This window comes from Callithrix jacchus, chromosome 11 (genome assembly GCF_049354715.1).
Source record: "Callithrix jacchus isolate 240 chromosome 11, calJac240_pri, whole genome shotgun sequence".
Classification (NCBI taxonomy): domain Eukaryota; kingdom Metazoa; phylum Chordata; class Mammalia; order Primates; family Cebidae; genus Callithrix; species Callithrix jacchus.
Window position 1 is genome coordinate 125,855,599 of NC_133512.1, and position 21,174 is coordinate 125,876,772.

The 21,174-nt window shown below is 37.0% G+C and overlaps 1 protein-coding gene across 8 annotated transcripts in view; it reads right to left on the reverse strand.

Moving 5' to 3' along the window:
• CPED1 (cadherin like and PC-esterase domain containing 1) overlaps nt 1–21,174 on the reverse strand; it is a 316,126-nt gene that overhangs the window by 46,827 nt on the left and 248,125 nt on the right. For all 8 annotated transcript variants that reach the window (XR_013524307.1, XR_013524306.1, XM_002752075.7 and 5 more), the window contains 2 exons: nt 16,946–17,063; nt 9,739–9,875 (listed from right to left, as the gene is read on the reverse strand). Coding sequence is in view for 6 of the 8 variants with exons in the window: in XM_002752075.7 (XP_002752121.4) it covers nt 9,739–9,875; nt 16,946–17,063 (255 nt within the window). In the remaining 2 variants the exon portion in view is untranslated. The remainder of the gene's footprint in view (nt 1–9,738; nt 9,876–16,945; nt 17,064–21,174) is intronic.

Genomic DNA, 21,174 nt, shown 5'->3' on the forward strand with positions numbered 1-21,174 from the left:
TTGAGAAATCTCCAAACTGCTTTCCACAGTGGCTGAACTAATTTATGTTTCCACCAACAGTTGTGTGAAATGGGATCTTACTGTGTTTTTCTTTTAGGATTTCTATAGTTTGAGGTCTTACATTTAAATCTTTAATACATCTCAAAATATTTTTTTGTATATGGTGAAAAGTAAGGGTCTGTTTTAATTCTTCCCCATATGTCTAGCCACTTATCCCAGCACCATTTAGTGAATAAAGAGCCTTTTACCATTGCTTGCTTTTGCTGACCTTGTTGAAGATCAGATGATTGTAGATGTGAAGCTTTATCTCTGTGTTTCCTATTCTGTTCCATTTATCTATTTGTCTGGTTTTGTATCAGTACCATGCTGTTTTGGTTACTGTAGCTTTATAGTATAGTTTGAAGTTGGATAGTTATGTCTGTGGCATAAGCTTTGTTTTTGTTTTTGTTTTTGTTTTTTACTTAGGATTGCTTTAACTATCAGGGCTTTTCTGGTCCCATATGAATGTCAGAAATGAAAAGTAACATTGGTAGTTTCATAGAAAGAGGATTGAATCTGTAACTTCTTTGGGCAGTATGGCCATTAAAAATTTTTTTTTTTGAAGAGATGATGGCTAAGGATTTTTTCTTTCTTATTTTTTTTTTTAGAAAGAAAAAAAAGGAGTGAAGGAGGAAGAAAAAGAGGGAGAGAGAATGGGAATATAGCTTTATTCTAAAAATGGGTATTAATAATGGCCAATCAATATTTTGTGTATTTAAGGTGGAGAATGTATATTTTGTGTATTTAAAATGGAGAGCTCTATAAATATTTATTGAGTTTACTTGTTCTGAATCTGAGTTCAAGTCCTGGATATCTTTATTAATTTTCTGTCTCATTGAGTCTAAATCTCTTTATGAGTCTTATGTATCTGGGTGTTAGGATCGTTAGCTCTTATTCTTGCATTGATCCTTTTACCACTATATCTTTGTTGCTTTGAAATCTATTTTATCAGATGCGAGAACTCCTGCTTTTTATTTATTTATTTATTTTTGCTCTCCATTTGGTTGGTAAATCTTTCTCCATCCCTTTGTTTTAAGACTTTGTGTATCTTTGGATGTGAAATGGGTCTGGATGTAGCATACCACTAGGTTTTGGCTGTATCTTTTGATTGGGGGATTTAGTCAACTTAAATTTAGGGTGACTTCCATTTGATGTTAACTGGCTATTTTATCCATTCGTTGATGTAAATTCTTCTTCATGTTGATGCTTGTTGATGTTGATGCTCTTACTTTTTGGTATATTTTTAGAAAGGCTAATACTTGTTGTTCCTGTCTATGTATAATGCTTCTTTCAGAAGCTCTTGTAAAGCCAGCCTGGTGGTAATAAAATCTCTGAGTACTTGCTTGTTCATAAAAGATTAATAACAATATTAATTCTTCTGATCCATAAAGATGTAAGCTTTTTCCATTTATTTATGTCATCTCTGATTTTTTCAGTAGTATTTTGAAGTTATACTCGTAGAGATCTTTTACTACCTTGCTTAGCTCTATTCCTAGGTATTTCATTTTCTTTGTAGCTATTGTAAATAGGATTGTGTTCTTGATTTGACTCTCAGCCTGAACAATATTAGTGTACAGAAATGCTACTGGGTTTTGTACATTGATTTTGTAACCTACAACTTCTCTAAAGTTGTTTATTAGTTCTAAGATCCTTTTGGCAGTCTCTAGGACTTTCTAGGTACAAAATCATCATTAACAAAGAGAGATAATTTGACCATTTTTTCCTATTTTGATGCCATTTATTTCTTTTTCTTGCCTGATTGCTCTGGCTAGGGCTTCCAGTACTATGTTGAATAGGAGTGGTGAGAATAGGTATATTTGTTGTGTTCCAGTTCTCAAGGACAATAGTGCCAGTTTTTGCCCATTCAGTATGATGTTGGCTGTGGGTTTCTCATAGATGGCTCTTATTATTTTGAAATATTGATGTTTAATCTGTTGAGAATTTTTATCATGAAGGAGTGTTGAATGATATCAAAAGCTTTCTCTTTATTTATTGAGATGATTATGTGGCTTTTTGCTTTTATTTGTTTATGTGGTGAATCACATTTACTGATTTGCATACATTGAACCAGATTTGCATCCCAGGAATAATGCCTACTTGATTGTAGTGTATTAATTTTTTGATGTGCTGCTGCATTCTGTTTGCTAGTATTTGGTTGAGAATCTTTGCATCTATGTTCATCAGGCAAACTGGCCTGAAGTTTTCTTTTTTCACTGTGACTCTGCCAGATTTTGGTATCAGGCTGATGCTAACTTCATAGAATGAGTCAGGGAAAAATCCCTTATCCTTGATTTTTTGGGATAGTTTCAGTAACATTGCTACAAATTCCTTTTTTGTACATCTGGTAGAATTTGGCTGTTAATCCATTTGGTTCAGGTCTTGTTTTGGTTAGTACGTTTTTTATTACTGATTCAATTTCAGAGCTCAATATTGGTCTATTCAAAGTTTTGATCTCCTCATTTTCAGTTTTGGCAGTTTGTGTGTTTTTAGGAATTTATCCATTTCCCCTAGATTTTCTAATTAGTGCACATAGAGTTGTTCATAGTATTTTTTGAGGATCTTTTGTATTTCCAGGGGATCAGCTATAATATCATCTTCGCCATTTATGGTTGTACTTATTTTGCTCTCTCTTCTTTTGTTGTTAATCTAGTTAGCAGTCTGTCAATCTTACTTATCTTTTTGAAGAAAACACTTTTGTTTTCATTGATCTTTTGTATGGATTTTTACATCTCTGTTTTGTTCTGTTCTTCTCAAACATTAGTTATTTATTTTCTCCTGCTAGGTTTTGGGTTAATTTGTTCCTTTTTTTCCTAATTCCTTTAGATGCAAAGTTAAATTGTTAATTTGAGATCTTTCTTACTTTTTGATGAAAATGGTTAGAGCTATAAACTTTCTTTCTTTTTTTCTTTTCTTGAGATGGAGTTTTGCTGTTGTTACTCAGACTGGAGTGCAATGGCACGATCTTGGCTCACCATAACCTCTGCCTTCTGGGTTCAGGCAATTCTCCTGCTTCAGACTCCCAAGTAGCTGGGACTACAGGCGTGCACCACCATATCCAGCTAATTTTTGTATTTTTAGTAGAGAAGGGGTTTCACCTTGTTGACCAGGATGGTCTCGATCTCTTGACCTCGTGATCCACCTGCCTCAGCCTCCCAAAGTGCTGGGATTATAGGCATGAGCCACCACACCCAGCCATAAACTTTCTTCTTAACACAGCCTTAGTTGCATTCCAGAGATTTTGATAATTGAGTTCCTATTTTTATTAATTTCAAACAAATTTTAAATGTATGCCTTAATTTCATTGTTCTCCCTAAAGTTATTTAGGAGAAAGTTGTTTAATATCCTTAAATTTGGGTAGGTTTGAGAGATCTTCTTGATATTGATTTCTGTTTTTATTGTACTGTGGTGTGATAATGTGCTTGGTATGATTTCAGTTTTTTCAATCTACTGAGATTTGCTTTATGTTAAAGCATGTGGTCAATCTTAGAATATGCTCCATGAGTAGATGAGATGAATATATATTCTGTGGCTGTCGAGTGGAGTATTCTGTAGATGTTTATTAGGTCCAATTGTCAAATGTTGATTTTAAGTCCAGAGTTTCTTTGTTAATTTTCTCCCTTGAAGATTTGTCTAATGCTGTCAGTGGTGTATTAAAGTCTCCCATTATTATTGTGTCTAAATCTGTTCATAGGCCAACAAAACCTGTTTTATAAATCTGGGTGTTCCAATATTTGGTGTGTAAAGATTTAGGATAGTTAAATCTCCTTGTTGGATTTACCTTTTATTATTATATAATGCCTTTCTTTATCCTTCTTAATTTCTCTTGGTTCAAAGTCTATTTTATCTGCTATAAAATAGCAACTCTTGCTCTTTTTTGTTTGTGTGGTATACCTTTCTTCATCCCTTTACTTTGAGCCTGTGTGTGTTCTTACACCAAGAGGGTTCTCTTGAAGACAACAATGGTTGGGTCATATCTTTTTACTCGGATTGCTACTCTATGCATTTTAAATATGTCATTTAGCCCATTTACATTCAGGGTCAGTTTTGATATGTGAGATTTGGATCCTATCATCATGTTATTAGCTGGTTGTTATGTAGACTAGATTGTGTAGTTGCATTACAGTGCCAGTAAGCTGTATTCTTAAGTGTGTTTTTGTAGTAGCAGGTGCTGTTCTTTTGATCCATATTTAGTTCTCCCTTAATGACCTCTTGTAATGCTGGTGGTCTATTTGAAACAAATTCCCTCAGTGTTTGCTTATCTGAGAAGGATTTTATTTCTCTGCTACTTATAAAGTTTATTTTGGTGAGACAGAAAATTGTTGGTTGGAATTTCTTTTCATTAAGGATGCTGAAAATAGGCCCCTAATCTCTTTTGGCTTATAAGATTTCTGCTGAAAGGTCTGCTGCTAGCCTATTGGGTTCCTTCTGTATGGGACATGATCCTTCTCTCTAGCTGCCTTTAAGATTTTTTCTTTTGTAATGTCCTTAGTGAATCTGATGTGTATGTTCTTTGGGGATGGTCGTCTCATATAGTATCTAGCTGAAGTTCTCTATATATCTTGAATGTGCATGTCAACCTCTTTCATGAGATTAGGAAGATTTTCCTGAACTATATTATCATGTATTTGACAAGTTGTTTAGTCTCTGTTGTCTCTCAGGAATGCCAGTGAGGTTCAGATTTGTTCTCTTTATATAATCTCATATTTCTTAGAGTTTTTGTTTAATTTTTTAAGAATTCTTTTTTCTTTATTATTGTTTGACTGAGTTGATTCAAAAAACCAGTCTTTGAGTTCTTTCCTCAGCCTGGTCTATTTTGCTGTTAATACTTCTAATTGTACTATGAAATTCTTACAGTGAAATTTTTCAAGTGTAGAAGTTCAAGTTGAATCTTTCTTAAAATGGCTATTTTATCTTTGAACTCTTGGATCGTTTTACTGGATTTCTTGGATGGAGTTTCAACTTTCTATTGAATTTTGATGAGTTTCCTTGACATCCATACTCTAAATTCTATGTATATCATTTCAGTCATTTTATACTGTTAAGAATCATTGCTAGGAGGCCGGGCACGGTGGCTCACACCTGTAATCCCAGCACTTTGGGAGGCCGAGGTGGGTGGATCATGAGATCAAGAGATCGAGACCATCCTGGTCAACATGGTGAAACCCCATCTCTACTAAAAATACAAAAAATTAGCTGGGCATGGTGGCGCGTGCCTGTAATCCCAGCTACTCAGGAGGCTGAGGCAGGAGAATTGCCTGAACCCAGGAGGCGGAGGTTGCGGTGAGCTGAGATCGTGCCATTGCACTCCAGCCTGGGTAACAAGAGCGAAACTCCGTCTCAAAAAAACAAAAAAAAAGAATCATTGCTGGGAGCTAGTGGACTCATTTGGAGGTAAGGGGACCCTCTGGCTTTTAAATTGCCAGAGTTCTTGGGCTGATTTTTTATTACCTGGAAGGGTTGATGCTCCTTTAACTGTGGTGTAAGTGGAGTATAGTCACTTGGCTTTATTTCTGGATGATTTCAAAGGGCCAAGACTCTGTATAGCATCTTTATTTGTGGCTTTTTTTGTTTGTTTGTTTCTTTGTTCCATAGAGTGTTATATTAGCAAAATGCTTTTGGTGTTGCAGTTTGGGCTATGACCCAGTAGATGGCACATAAGAGTAATGGGTGCTGGGCCCTCACTCAGCCACAGGGCTCCTCTGTATTTACTCAAGTTTGTAGCCATGCTCTGTCTTAGGTGGGAAGCAAGATGACCTCCCCTCATTAGTTTTGCTCCTACACCTTAGGAGAGCCTCCTTTAATCACTGGCACTGTGTCTACATTTTTTTTGTTAGGTGTTCCAAGATGTGGGGTTCCCTGAACAGAGGCTCAGGCAAGGAGATAGGCCACATTATTTCCAGTCTGGTCCTGTGGAGGGAGGCGTGCCTTGTTTCTGTTACAGCCCATGAAATCACACATCTCATCCTTCTCAGTGCTCTGAGAGCGTGTGGGTTTCCTTTCCACTTGAGTGCTGGCCACAGATCTTGGCTCAGCACTCTTGAGTTGCACACTGCAGCCTTGGGCACCAGGATCAGCTAGTGACTCTATCCTTTGGACCCTCGGAATTAGGTTCCAGGTTTGCTAGAGGAATCTAAAGTGCTCCCAGGTCATCAGGAACATAATCAGGTAGAACAAAGCATCCAGCTATCAGTGGAGGCTGCTGTGCACATGCTCCTGCAGAGCAGCCAGGCAGAGTGGGCAGGAGGGCCTGCAGAACAGATGTGCTCCAGTCCTGTGGAAAAGTTGGACACATTTTCTTCTGGCCAGGCAGTAGGCTGGGGCTAAAACTTCTTGGAGGGTACCTATAGCTAGGTTCCACCAGAGATATGACATGCACTAAGGCCCCTGTTTCTGCACTGACTGAAGTACCATCTCTGTCTACTCTCTGGGTAGATTCCTCTGTCAGCTCAAACGTCCATGGGGTATGTTGGCCCCACTGCAGCCAGGAATCCAGAAGTAAACAGCAAGGGTGGGTAGTCCCACACTTCCTCACTCACCCATTCACCAGTACCCATTCAGGGGTAGGAACTAGCCCCAGCGTTTGGATACCCTGGAGAGGGTTACCTGTCTCCTCCCTCCTCAGCCTTAGCATCTGCGTTGCCATCAGCTCTTGGCATTTTCTCTCTAAAGATCTGTTCAAATGCTGGTTTACCTGAAACGTTGATCTCTCTCAGGCATTTCTTGGCTATGTCATTGGCCATTTTGTTCACCTTTTGTTCTACTGTTGTCTTGAAACTTACTAAATTTTGAACACAGGATCCTGTATTTTTATTTTGCACCCTACTCCTCTCCCAATCCTCTCCATGTATGTAATTACTCTTAACTGTTTGTTACTTCAAGAAATTCTCTATGTATGTAAACATGTTTGTATGTGTGCACTGGTTTTTACATCAATGGGATTATTCTGGATATAGTCTATAATTGCTTTGCCTCCTCAATTACACATGTTGGAATTTTCTCATTAAACAGCCTCTGCCTCCCTAGCATCTATTTTTATTTCCCCTAGAGAGTCTCTATACTACTTGAGACTCTCTAGGGGAAATAAAATAAAATAAAAAAGGGATGGCCTTTCTAATTCTGGTTGTGCCACTTCTCTGTTAAAAATGGATAATGTTTCCCTTTTGCATATAGAATAAATTAACATATTGATAAATAAATCAGACTATGAGCCCTGCTGGCAGTGTGCTGGCAAATTTGAGTTTCTGAGCATGCAAATTCTGAAGGAACTTGCAATACTCTCTCTCTAACAAGTATGAAAAATAATCTTTTTTTAACTACTACTTTGTAGGGTTACTAATAATCAGCCTAGAAATTAGTAAAAAATAATTTTGTAGGCTGAACATCTATGTTTTCTCCAAATTGATATGTTGAAATTCTCATCTCCAATGTGATGCTATTAGGAGGTAGGGGTCTTTGGGTGGTCATTGTGTTCAGATAAGGTCATAACGGTAGAGGCTTCATGATGGATTTCATTTCCTTAAAAGAAAAGTCAGAGACTGAAACACTTTTTCTCTCTTTGCTGTGTGATGACAAAGCCAGAAGGCAGCCAACAGAAGCCAGGAAGAGGGCTATCCCAAGATTCTGACCATGCTGGCACCCTGATCGAGGACTCCATAACCTCCAGAACAGTGAGAAATAAATGTCTGTTGTTTAAGCCACCCAGTCTATGGTATGTTATTAAGGCAGCTTGAGCTAAGACAGACAGGGAAGAGGCCCTTCAGCTTTGTACAAAGTTGATCAATCTACCACAGAGGGTTATTTTACAGATGAAGAAAATGAGCCTGAGAAACAAGACATGTCATGTCCAAAGCCGCAGAATTTAGCGATGAAATTAAATGAACATCTACTGCTTTTCAGGTTAATAGACTGTGACAGCTTCTTGGAATTTTTGTGAACACTCTAAATTCTGAGGTCAGAATGGTATTCTGAGTTTACAGAAGTCTGGCTGTGGGGCAACAGCTATTGCTGTTGCTCCTAGCACAACATTTATAGTATATGGAGGCTGGATTTTCCAAGTTGATGGTTTAAAATGACTGTGGAGGGCCCGGTGCAGTGGCTCACACCTGTAATCCCAGCACTTTGGAGGGTGAGGTGTGTTGATCACGAGGTCAGTAGTTTGATACCAGCCTGGCCAACATAATGAAACCCTGTCTCTACTAAAAATACCAAAAATTAGCTGGGCGTGGTGGGGGGCACCCCAGCTACTTGGGAGACTGAGGCAAGAGAATCACTTTAACCCAGGAGGTAGAGGTTGCTGTGAGCTGAGATAGTGGTATTGCACTCCAGCCCAGTCGACAGTGCAAGACTCCATCTCAAAATATATACACATATATATATGCCTGTGGAGTAGCCACACCCGTACATGTATGATCATCAGTGAATTAATCTCTCTGAGCTTTAATTATCTTAGGCAGGAAAAAGATAGGATAATATCTACCTTAGCTGTGATTAGGAATAAATACAATTTTATTCATTTACTCAACAAATATTTATTAAGTTACTATTCTGTGTCAAAAATTGTGCTCATCAATGAGATCATGGCAGTGAATTAAACACATTCCCTGCCCTCATGAAGCTTACAGTCTGGTGGGATTTAAAGTGTAAGAAAGTTACCACAGTTTCTTACACAAAGTCAATGCTCAGTTAACACTGAAATATAAGTTTCTAAATGATTTTCTTTATTTTAAAAATAAGACTGCTGATTGATCCTTAGAGATATTCTCAATTATGAAAATTGGAACATTTATACTGAGATCACCATGAAGATGTCCATCTTATGCCCTGCCCCTTACCTCCTGTACTCTTCTTTAACCATTTGCTAGTAGGAAATTGGCATACCTTCTGTCCAGTGCTTTTTTCTATGTGTATTAAAGAGCTTTGTGAAAATCAGTTTTTGAAATGTCTTGCTCATGTGTGAGAGCTAACAAACAGTGTAGAAGGAAACATCCATCTAATAAAAAGCACTTTGAAAATCGGGTTAAGGATTACTTACTTGATGATAAGCAAGCATCTCAGTCTATGTGCCCATTTTGCATATGCGAGAGTTCTGCCAGACTCTACCTAGTCAGAGCATGCCTAGCGAGAAGACACTGCATGTCCCAGAAATCAGCTTAGAAGCCTCACTAAAGGAAAAATCAGCCTAGTGAGGTCCATGTGAAACCCGCCCAGGAATGTGAAAGATCAGTAAGGTTAGTGTGTAAAAACGAGGCCATGCACTTGGAAAGCTCTAGAAGTGAGTCTTGCATGCAGGACCTCTTGATTTCCTGTGCTGAGCTGCAGATGTCTGTTTTCACAGCAGTGCCTGCCAGAGCTGCAGTTGACAAGGCCAGCTGCTCTCAACTGCCAACTGTCAGTTGACGTGGCAAGTTCCTACCAATTTGTGCTGAGAAAACAGCATGGAATCGGGTCAGCATAGGACATGACTTTAATATCCTCCATCTGTCAAATAGACTTACTTGGAGAAAACTGAACATTTGGAGCAGGAATTGTTGAGGCTATTCTATGATAACATCTATACATGATTCAAAAAACCAAACTGTATTCAGTTAGTTTTCCTCTGCTGTGAGACAGCAGGAATTGGTCTAGTAGATACAACTATATGACTTTAAGTACTTCGGGTGGCATACATTAAAGGTTTCCCGCTCTAGATCTGGAACCTACCTTCCTTCCTCCCAGGCACTGCTGGAGCTGAGGCTTAGTGAGGACACCATATTGGCAGTTGTGGGGCTGCCAGGTTATTTCTCTCCAGTCACACGTCCTGTTGTCTGAACAGCTAAGGCAAGGCACAATCCACTGGCCTGGAAAAGATGGCAAATCCTGTTTTTGGTTCTGTTTCTACTGGTGAAATTATATTTTGCATGTAACTTTGAAATTCAGCTATGGCACATCATCACAGAAATTATAGTAAGACTATCCTTATCATTTAAATCTAGTGGACCAATGAAGGTATGGCTTCCTGCCAATCAAGTAGAATAGCAACATTAAGTAAAAATCTGGAATAGCACATTTCATGCAGAAATCAAATATGAGCTCTGTTCCATGAAACCATATACTTATTAAAAATCTAAGTATTACTCAATCATTACCTTATTTTTAAACAGTACATTGGGCACGTCAGTAGTACAAAAGCATTAATAGATTGGGAGCCCTCCTAAATTGGCAGTTAGTCTCAAATATTTATTAGCCTAACACATGCATAGGTTCTAAGTCCAATCATATAATACATTTATTTCCTGCTCTCAAGAGATCTGAGACACAAGAGAACTACTTCAGTATGCTGATAATTTATTATTTTGAAGATTAGTGTTCTTTGATTTGATTGATGGCATTTTTGGTGTGAATCTCTTCACCTCTTTCTAACTGTTGCCTGGATTTCTTCATCTGTTAGATGAGGTGTATACTGTTCCCCTCACATGACTGGTATAAGGATATAATGGAATAATGTATTTAAGGCACATTTGCAATCTTGCATTTATCTTTTGTCACTAAGAGAATTCTGACAGAAAGTAGGTCCAAAGTGTTAGCAAATGTTTATAAAAATAAATATTCTCTATGCATTTAAGGACTTTCCTGTTTTACTAATAAAATAGCATTCATGAAAAACACTTTAGCTTTTAGTGTGAGTGGATACATTAACAATGTGGTAGAAAAATATTTTTAAAAATTTTTGGTTTTTTCTTGTTCATCTTTTCAGAAATCGAGTGTGAACATAGCACATCGTATAACAAACATGGAGTGGTTAATTTCTCTCCCTGTTGGAGATCATATACCATGATATCACTGATAATCACTCCCTCTATCCTAAATGTCTTGCTTATGTTACTAGTATATGCTTATCCTTCAAAACGTTGAGGAGCTAAATATCACCCAGATAGTTATTGAGTTAGAAAGGAAAAAAGATTAAAAACTTTTTCCATTCTGGCTCTGATTAATTTTACTGCTAATAAAAGTATCTGGTATTATGTGAATTTTAGTGGAAAGGATTTCTATTTTTAGGAGATGAATATAGTGCATTTTATATTTATGACTTTAGGGATATTAGAATTGTGAATATGTTTGTGTGTGGAAATAGTTATAAATAATAAAATATGAAAGGAGATATAGTTTATGACTCTTACTGATTGACCACAGAAAGAGAAAGAAGTGTAGGTATATTATGAGAGAGAAACTAGAAGACATAGAAAATAGGAGGGAAAGGAGATGAGAAAATTATGAATTCCAGAAAAGGCAAGAAATACACAATAACTTCGAGGGGTATCATGTCAACTGGAAGACATTGTACCTTCAAAAGTAATGCAGTCTCATTTGTTCTTTTTACCATAATTTTTTTCTTTTCTTTGAGTTTTACATGTAATGAGAATTCCAGAAAACTGCCTTATGAAATGTCTATTGACTAATTACTTTCTACACAATTTCAGGAATGATAAATTAACCTTTCTGTCTTCACATACATATGACTCTTTAGAAGGATTTAAGTTTAATACATTAAGTAAATACTCTATTGAAGTGTTAGGTACTATTGGTGGTAAAATATCCTAATATTTTTTTAAATAGTTAACATTTTCCAGTACTTCCCAGATGCTAGGAATAGTCTAAAAACTTTAATATATCAAAATATTTAAACATCAACAACCCTATTATCATCTCCTTAACCAGGGCTCAGAAACTTGTCTGAGATCCTCTAGTTAGTAGGTGGCAGAGCTAGGATTTGAGCAGGCAATCAGTTCCGGAGTCCATGCTCTTAACTATAATGCTAAACTTAAAAATTTATAATCAGGTTAGAAGGTTATAATTTATATGTAATATAGAGTAATCATAGGATAATAACAAGTAACACATAATGGAGTAAAAATATCTGTGTGAATGAAAGAGTTGGGGCTTTGGAGACCAGGCACACCTGAGCTCTATCTCCAACTAGCCTGGCGGACCTCAACATTGACTACATATTAGAGTCACTTGGAAAGCTTTTAAAAATTCCCCCACCTAGATTGTGCCCCAGACTGATTGAACCAGAATCAATGGGGATGGAGCTCAGGCATCAGTATTTTTTTAATGCCTCTTTGGTGATTCCGGTATGCTGCCAAAGATGAAACCCACTATTTAAATTGTTAGAATTACTTAATCTTTTCATGATTAAATTTACTTCTCTATAAGGAAAATATGTATAGCACCTGCCATGGTGCCTAATACCTAAGAGTCAGCATATATATTTTGTGTATTTTCACACCCCTACTCTCAGAAAGCTACCATTGTTCAAAAATAGGTAAGAGTAATGGAGGTGAGAGTTTGAAAGGGTCCATGAAGCAGGTAAAATGCGAACAGGTCTTTAAGGACAGAGAAGATTTGAAGAGGTGGAAGTAATGGCACTTCAGGTACAGTGAAGAGATGGGCCTGACAGGAGTGAGACTGAAGAACTACTGCATACATTGGAGAAAAAGAGGGTCTGACCTATGAAAGATGTTTCTGAAGTTTCCAGTTGTAGAGAATGGCAGAGCTACTAAAAGAAACAACACAGAAAACTAAGGAGAGACGCTGGTTTTTGAATGGCAAAATAAAGATTATCCTCCGCAAAAGTTCTCATTTTTCCATCCCATTCTCTTTTATAACTTCTTTTTCATTCAGAATATATCTTGCTTTCTCATTCTAATTTTGTTCTGGCAAGCATGGTTTGTCATTAATAATCAAGCTCCTTCACATCTTTGATGTAGACACAGCCTAAAATTTAGTCTTTGTTGATGAATTTCTCAAACAAACCTCCTTAGATAAATGATAGAGAGGTTCACATTGAGTGGCTGTGTAGAATCTCACTGGATGGAGTTAGAGAAGGCCTTAGAATAGGTCCTTTCTCCCTCCCCTCCCCCTCACCTTTTTCTTTCTTTTTTTTTTTTTTTTTTCAGCAGAAGAGGCAATCTGAGGCCCAAAGAGTTAAATAATAGAAGTGAGGTCATGTTGTTAACGATAGGGCAGGCCCAGAACTGAGGTCTCTAAGTCTTCAATTTGCCTATCCTTTTATCATATTAGGCTGGGTCAGCACAAAATAATCAGTGGAAAATAAAATATACCCCCACAGCCACTTTGGTAGCACTTATAGGAAAACTCACAAACTGATTGTTATAATGAATTTATTTTAAAAAGCTGAATTTACTTAGTGAGTTCCTGTGTTGACAGAGACTATGTTTAAGCAAAGATTGTTAATTTTCTTTCTAATATGTTGAGGGAATACATGTGTCTCTGCTAATGAGATTACATTTAATAATCTTTTGAAGGGCTAAGTTTTCATCAGATCTCTGAGAATCTCAGAGCATATGCATCCCATCCCTACTCCGACACTCTCTCTACCCTTCAACCTTGCTTATAGCTAATTTTGCACAAACTGAAGCCCACTTTGGCCACTTGCTGCCAAGGATGAAGAAACAAGTGGCTACTTGCGTGTACAAAGATTCAAATATGGGTACAATTAGTTTCTGGGCATGAATTCTCATGCACATAAAAAGGAAGCGTGATTAGGTCTCTGAAAACTTGGCCCCAGTGGTTCATACTACTCTATATTTACACAGTCATAACTCTGCATTTTTGCATTGGTTAACAATTCCTTTTATTTATTGTGAGTTAGATACTGCTTGAAATAGGCATCTGTACAACATCTGCAAAACTGGTACTCTTTACTAAAATTGCCCAAAAAAGTACCATAAATTCTATGTTATATATTTGAACACTGAATGAATCAAAGCTGTGATTTCTGAAGTAAAGCATGACATATGTTTTAGGAAACAACATTCTGAGGAATGAAATTGGCTTTTGGGAGAAGTCATTTGATTTATAATTGCAGCTCTATATTTAATGCAAGTTAGATTTCAGCCATTTCAGTGATTCAGATTGAATGATACAATGGAGGGAAAAAGTTCCATTTTGATTTAGGGTTGAGGTGAGATATGAAGTTATGTAAATGTTAGCACTAATTCCTGACCGTATAATGTTATAATACAAAGTATTTTTATTTCAGAATAAAAAATACATACGTATTTTCAATATTACTGTTAAAGTATAAGTTATCATATTTCCTTGCTAAAAAAGGATAGGATAAAAATATTTTTATCGTAAAATGCAATCTGAAATGTTTTCCCTAACATTTATTCTCATTCAATGACCACTGCAGAAATTTTTATTTTTTCTAATTAGAATAATTATTTTTTCCTTTTTTAAGCAACAGATATAATTCCAGGTTGTCTCTTACAGTTAAATTATTTACTAAAAGATAAAAATAAATTTAAGAATAAAAAATACATTCAAAAGTTTAATGACTAATGTTATTGAAAATGATATCTTGCGATCAATACATAGGCAGAGTGAAAAAAAATCCAGTTTTGCCAAATAATTGTAATGTGCTTTTACAATAAGATTTTCAAACCAATCTATCTTTGGCCATTAAAACTAAATCCAGAGCTCCTAAATAAACTTTCTCCCAATTTTATCTTTTAGTAAATAATTTAAAACAACTTCTTTCAATAGGAAGGAATCCTGCTACTAAGGAAGGAAATAATCTCTGGCAGCAAACAATACATTCTTGCAGACTGCCATCCTGACCTCACTGGTTAATTTTTGTCTTGAACTCCTGACCTCAGGTGATCCACCCACCTCGGCCTCCCAAAGGGCTATGATTATAGGCGTGAGCCACCGCACCCGGCCGATCACTGGTTAGTTTTTGAGTCTTTGGGCCTTCTGGAGCTTAGGGATGGAGCAGTTGGTTGTTGTGATTGTGCCCTGGCTGCTCATGGTCTTCTGTGGATGGGAGGAAGGTTTGGATCTTGGTTTTAGATCAGCAGTCATTTGAAAATCACATATAATATATTGGAAGATGGATAAAGGACAATCTCTTCTCTGGAGAAGCCTATAATCTAGGAAAGCCATCAGTAAAAACATATTGCTCATGCACCCTTGATGTATTAATGAGTACACTGCAATACATATGTACAGATATTCGTGTATTTTATCCATTATAAAACATACAAAGAAAACAGATCAGGTAAAATATAAATACATGTATATTTTAATCTTTACTGGCTTCACCCTATGAATGGCCCTGTGCCACTTCCTCCTTTTCCTGGGGAACATCATTTCATTTTGGAGACTAAGTGAGAAACATGTAAATACTTAACAGAATGTGGTGAGTGCTATTCTAAAGGTGTGCCCCAGATGCACTGGGAAGAAGCTAAGCTGGGAATCTGGTGGTGAAAAAAGGCTTCCTGGAGAGGACTTCCATCATTAGAAGTTGGGCAAAGATGGGAAGAGGACTTGTAGGTACAGGGAAGAGTGTGGATAAAAACCTGGAGTACTAACGGGGCATTATCAACATAAAGAGAATCAAAGAGTCTGGGAGGAAGCTGGAAATATAAAACAGGTCAGATTATGGAGGCTTAAAATTGTCAGGCTAAGGAGCATGCACTTAATTTGTGAGTCAATTTGGGGCCTCCTCTAAGGGGGCCTAGCTCCTCAAGTAACAGAAGGCCACTGTTCTATGACAGCCTCACCTACAATGTCCAGGCACAAAGCCCAATATAAATTAGTGTACATTTAGTGAACACAACAAGTTGCCACTTCTTGAAGGATCCAAGTAATGTTCCTTGAACTTTTTGTTGAAGAACTTTTGCCTCGGTGCAGTAGGAGGAATAGAATTGTTTTATGATTTCTCATAAATTGTCATCTGATAAAAAATATTTAATTGGACATATCAGTGTCTCCTTCGTATGGAAGAGCATATATGTCAATTAGCAGAGAATCACAAATCACACCACCTGACACACCATAATGAGTAAATCCCTCTCTACTCCCTAACTGTAATTTATTATTTAGAACACATGTTCAAGAATGGGGACATGCCCACGTTTGTTAACTCTGCGTGCCAAATTGCAATTTGTCCTGCCCATTTGGGAAACTCATTTCCCATTCAAGCTGTAGTGTGAAGTTCATGGCAAGGGTAGAAAAGCTCCTGAGTGTTTTTTCAGACTTTTTAGATGAAGGGAGACTTAGGGTCAGGAGGACAGAGCGGTAACCAGGGAAGCATGGAGAAGATGCTCTCTGTTCCTCTAATGGTTTTGAAGGCATTTTTAGCCCCAACTTTGGCTTGACCATCTCCACTGAAAGAAGACTGCTGAGGAAGGGGAGAAATAGGGGATGTTGAGCATGGCACCAAAGAAGTATCTCATTCCAGATCTGCCCAGTGCTTAGGCAGGATTTAACACAGTAATTAAATTTGATGTCACAATTTTCCTGCCTCTATAAATGGCCAATATATGAGGAACACTAGTGATCATGGCCCCCAATTTTTTTTAATGAAAAGGAATAATTTAAAACTGAACTTGTATACTTTGCAGTTAGTTGGTTCATACCAGATATTTATTATCTAACTACTATGTACAAATTATGTTGCCAAGTGAATTAGTGTAATGCAAACAAGTCAAGCTCTCTGCCCTCATGAAGCTGATATCCCGGGGAAACTGACATTAAGCAATTAATTAGATACTTAGTCATTTAAATAATTGTGGTAACTGCTATGGAAGAAGAGTACTGAATGCTGTGGACTATATAATAAGGAAGGCTCTCTGGCAAAAGTAATGTTTGAGCTAAGATTTGCAGATGAATATGGATTAACTAGGCAGAGAGGGGAGAAGAAAAGAACTGATTTATCCAAGTATATCAAATATTAAAACAATGTACTTACATTAATTATATGTTTATAGATATGTTTATAGTTCATAGTCAATAAAAATTAATGCCCTTAATTTTTTTTTGTTAAAGGATAGTTTAAATAAGCATATACTTATCTATACTATTCCTTTTTTAGAGAAGAGATATCCAATGTGATAGTCACCTTTCATGTCCCCAGATGGACATCTTTTTAGTTCAGACTGTAAAATGGCTTCAATGTAGTCGGAAGAAATAGGCTGTAACCCACAGGTTTCCTCGGGGTGAATCAGCAAACCACAATCCTGCAATAAATAATAGATAATAGTTGTCATATTAATTAACCTGACCCATAATAAAATCTAAAAAATAAGATTTTCTGTGCCAAATAACCTTTATGGATAAAAGAAAGGAAATATTTTTTATCTTTCTCATGCTGACTCATCAATAGTTGTTTGTGCTAAAAAGTAGATAACAATTTAATCTTTATTTTGACATTGATATTCATGCCATTATTCTGCCAATCAGAAAATGAATACAAGTTTTAATTTAAAAATGTATCTCTGACACAAAAACAGTAAACCAAACACCACATGTTCTCACTCATAAGTGGCTGATGAATAATGAGAACACATGGACATCACACACTGGGGCCTGTCAGGAGATGGGGGCTAGGGAAGGGATAGCAGGGGGTGAGGGGATTGGGGAGGGATAATATTAGGAGAAATATCTAATGTAGGTGACGGGGGGATGGATGCAGCAAACCACCATGGCAAACCTGCATGATCTGCACATGTACCCCAGAGTTTGTAGTATAATAATAAAAAAACTAAATAAATATATATGTATATATCTCAATGTCAAGTCATTAAAAACAAAACAAGCTATAATAGAGGACAATATAGCAAGTGGAAAAAGACAGCTACGGTGAGAAGGGAAATGGGAACTGTTTGGAGAGAATTTAACAGATGAATTTCATTTTAACAAACTTTTATTAAGAATTCATGATATGCCAAAAGTGAAATCAGATGCATGTATTTTATTCAAAGCAGATTCTTATATTTACAACATTGGGTAACATTTCATTGCACTGAATATCATTACAGAGGCATGTACCATACTAAGCAATGCTTTCAATAGTCTGACAGATGTAGTACAGAAGCATAGTGCATTGCCTCCCTGAAACTTCTCTTTTTCGCCTTCCTCTGCCCCATCCATGGAGCTGCACCTACAGGCTGGACCACTCTCATTCTCTCTTAGCTTATTCCACAAAGCTATTGGCCCAGTACCTGTCCTATTTCCTTCTATTCTACCTCACCTGGTTCCACTGCCACTCTTCTCACTGGGTTCTCTCAGTCTATCACAATTTAGGACATGTTAAAATCCTATAATCTCTGTTGGGATTTATTTCCCCCTAATTTTGCATGAAGACATCTTCTTGTATTTTAGGTCTCAGGAAGGTCGGTCTTCCTGAAACTCCAGCACAGTTTTATCTCCCTACTTTTGTTCATGTCAGTACCCCATTTGTTTTCTTTATGCTCTTCAGCGTTTGATAATTGTTTGTTTGTTTGTTATTTGTCTGGGTCTTTTCTACTAGTCTGAATGTGCCATGGGAACAAATAATTATTTCACTCACATATGGAATCAGTACTTATTATGCAGCAAACAATAAACATTTGCTGAATAAAAAGTTTGAATTTATTGTGTCCCTTTTTATATCAGAAATTCTCAGCAATGGAGAGAAACAGTGAGTTTGACCTGTTCTTTGCTTTGTAACTCTGCGTCTAATCAGCAATTTATGGTTGCATTCTCTCATATTCTCTGCTATCCTAACCTCAGATTCCTAGATCTCATACAACATGTCCATGATATTAAGGAACAAGAGAGATGGCGGTGGTGAGTGAACTTAAAATCTTGATTCAGTATACATGTTTTAATTTCTTAATTCATGACTGAACATGGAGTTTAAGATACCGATTAAAATTAGAAATATGATTTGCATTAAAATGCTCATTATAATAAAGCAATTAAAAATAACACAAAGTTTATTATAATGTGGGAAGATCTAGTCTGAATAAACATCTATGAGTGATATTTGTGAGTATACACGTGTATGGCTGTGATATCTATCCAACCAGTTATTTTTGGTGGAGACTGGATCTTTTATAAGGCCAGAAAAAGAGTGTCACGATTCATCTTGCAAAAATGTCACATGTTAGAGAGAACAATGAGAAAAAATTATCATTATACACTGCTGAAGGGAGTACAAATTAGTTCAGTCGCTTTGGAAGGCAGTTTATACTAAAATAAAAAGTGCAGAGGCTCTGCAATTCTGGAGCCAGATTTCTCTGAGTCTACTCTAGAAAAACATAAGGCCATATGGGTAAGAAAGTATCCAAAAGTTATAGAACAACTCAAGCAATCTGAAACACACACATGTACATGTATGTTCACTCAATCAAAAACATACTAAATGCTGATTTTGTGGGAACGGGTATGTCTCTGTTAAGAGAATAAAAGGAAATCTGGATGATAGTAGTTACATGTAGAATGTGCTCCTGGATTGAGTGGATGTCAAGGAGGCTTTAGCTCTATCTAGAATGCTTTTTTATTTAGAGAGAATGTTATTCTTGTTTAGTTTGAAATGTTATAAACAACTGTCACCACCTGAGCTGGAGACTTGGCTGTTCCTTCATTCTAGGAGGTACAGTGTTAGGTGTTACTTTTAAATGCAAAGTATTTATCTGCCTATAGTTTTATATGCTATAATGTCACCTAAACTTAGGCACCTCAGACTGAGATATTGTGTTCAATTTATTGATAAAAAGTATACATACCCATGAAAATAATGTTGAAACATTTTTTAAAGTTTGGATTTAGATTAAACTTTGCCTGAAAATTCTTGTTTGAGATTTCTGTGGGGTGTGTGTGTGTGTGTGTGATCATGTGCCACTCCTCATCCAGAGGGCATTAGAAACAGATTCTAGATCACAGATGCCAAAGTCCTAACTGGTGTCTTCTGTTGAAGCTCTACATGTAATTGGCAAGTATCTATCAATCAGAAAGATGTATTGCTTCTTGTGTGCTGAGGACTTGTCCCAGGCAGGTGACCACTCCTGCTACCTAGAACCTCATGCTGAAATTTCAAGTCATACCCTTTTCTCTGCAGTTTAGAACAAAGAGTATTCTATGACATTCTGTGCTTCCTACTCAATTTCCCCTTAGTGTTAATCTTGGTTTGTAGTTGACATATCCTAAGCCTTTCCATTAAAGTGTTCACTATTCTGGAGAGTCAGGGCAGCCCACTGGAGTGAAGGTTAATCATCTTCTGAGCTGTGGCCAAACAGTGTTACCCTGAAAGTTGAATAAGACAAACCATATGGTCAAATGCAGACCCAAGTCCTGGTTTACAGAGCTGAGGGAGTTAAGGGAAGAAAAGGTGGTATCAATACAGCAGGGTAGGCTTAGTATACATTCTATGGAATAAGATAATGGTGAGATACGTAGAAAAGAGCATTACTGTGTTGGGAGTTTCACTTGTGAATTTTAGTTCTAGCTGTGTCATAAACTGGCTGTGTGACACTGAGTAAGTCACTTGATCTAGATTTCTCATTACAAAATGGTGAAGGCTGGAGAAAGAAGTCAAAGAATTGCATTAGGTGAGCTCAAGTCTTGACACTGACTACCTTAGGTGGCTACACCACATCCATTCTCCTTTCTTCCTTTTTGCAGAAAAAGCCTTTTTTGTTGGAATAATGTACCCAGAATTAAAACACCACCACCACCAACAAACTATTTCCCAGCCTCTCTAGTTAAAAGAAGTCAGGAGACGTAGTTCTAGCCAAAGAAATGTAAGTGAACACCAGCTAGGGAGTTCTGGAAAAGTTTTACTTTCCTGATGCCACTTTTTCTTTATCACTGTTTCCTCTTTCTGCTTCGAATATGAATGTGAGCTTGAATGTGAGCAGCCATCTTGTGACCACAAGGCAACCATGGGCAGAAAAAGTAGAATGAGACCAGGACATAGGTGATGCTGTGGAGCTACCTCCACCCTTTTTCCTATGAAAGAAAAACAAACTCCTACTTGGTCAAGTCACTAGAGAAATGTGAGATGCAGCCAAACTTCTCTATTCCTCAAAGAGGCTATGAAACTTATAATTTGAAGGCCACATGAATCTTTTTGAGTATTTCTTTAGATCTTGAAAATGAGTAATCACAGTAATAACATTTTTAAACGTCTTAAAAGGAAAATTCTCATTAGTGTCTCTCATTTCTTTCTTCACTGGGATTATTAGCAATTTGGTCAGGTTTAGGCATATTGAATACATTAGTTATTAAAAACAAATAAAGAACTTTTTTGTTTTTTTGAGACAGAGTCTTGCTCCATTGCCCAGGCTGGAGTGCAGTGGCACCATC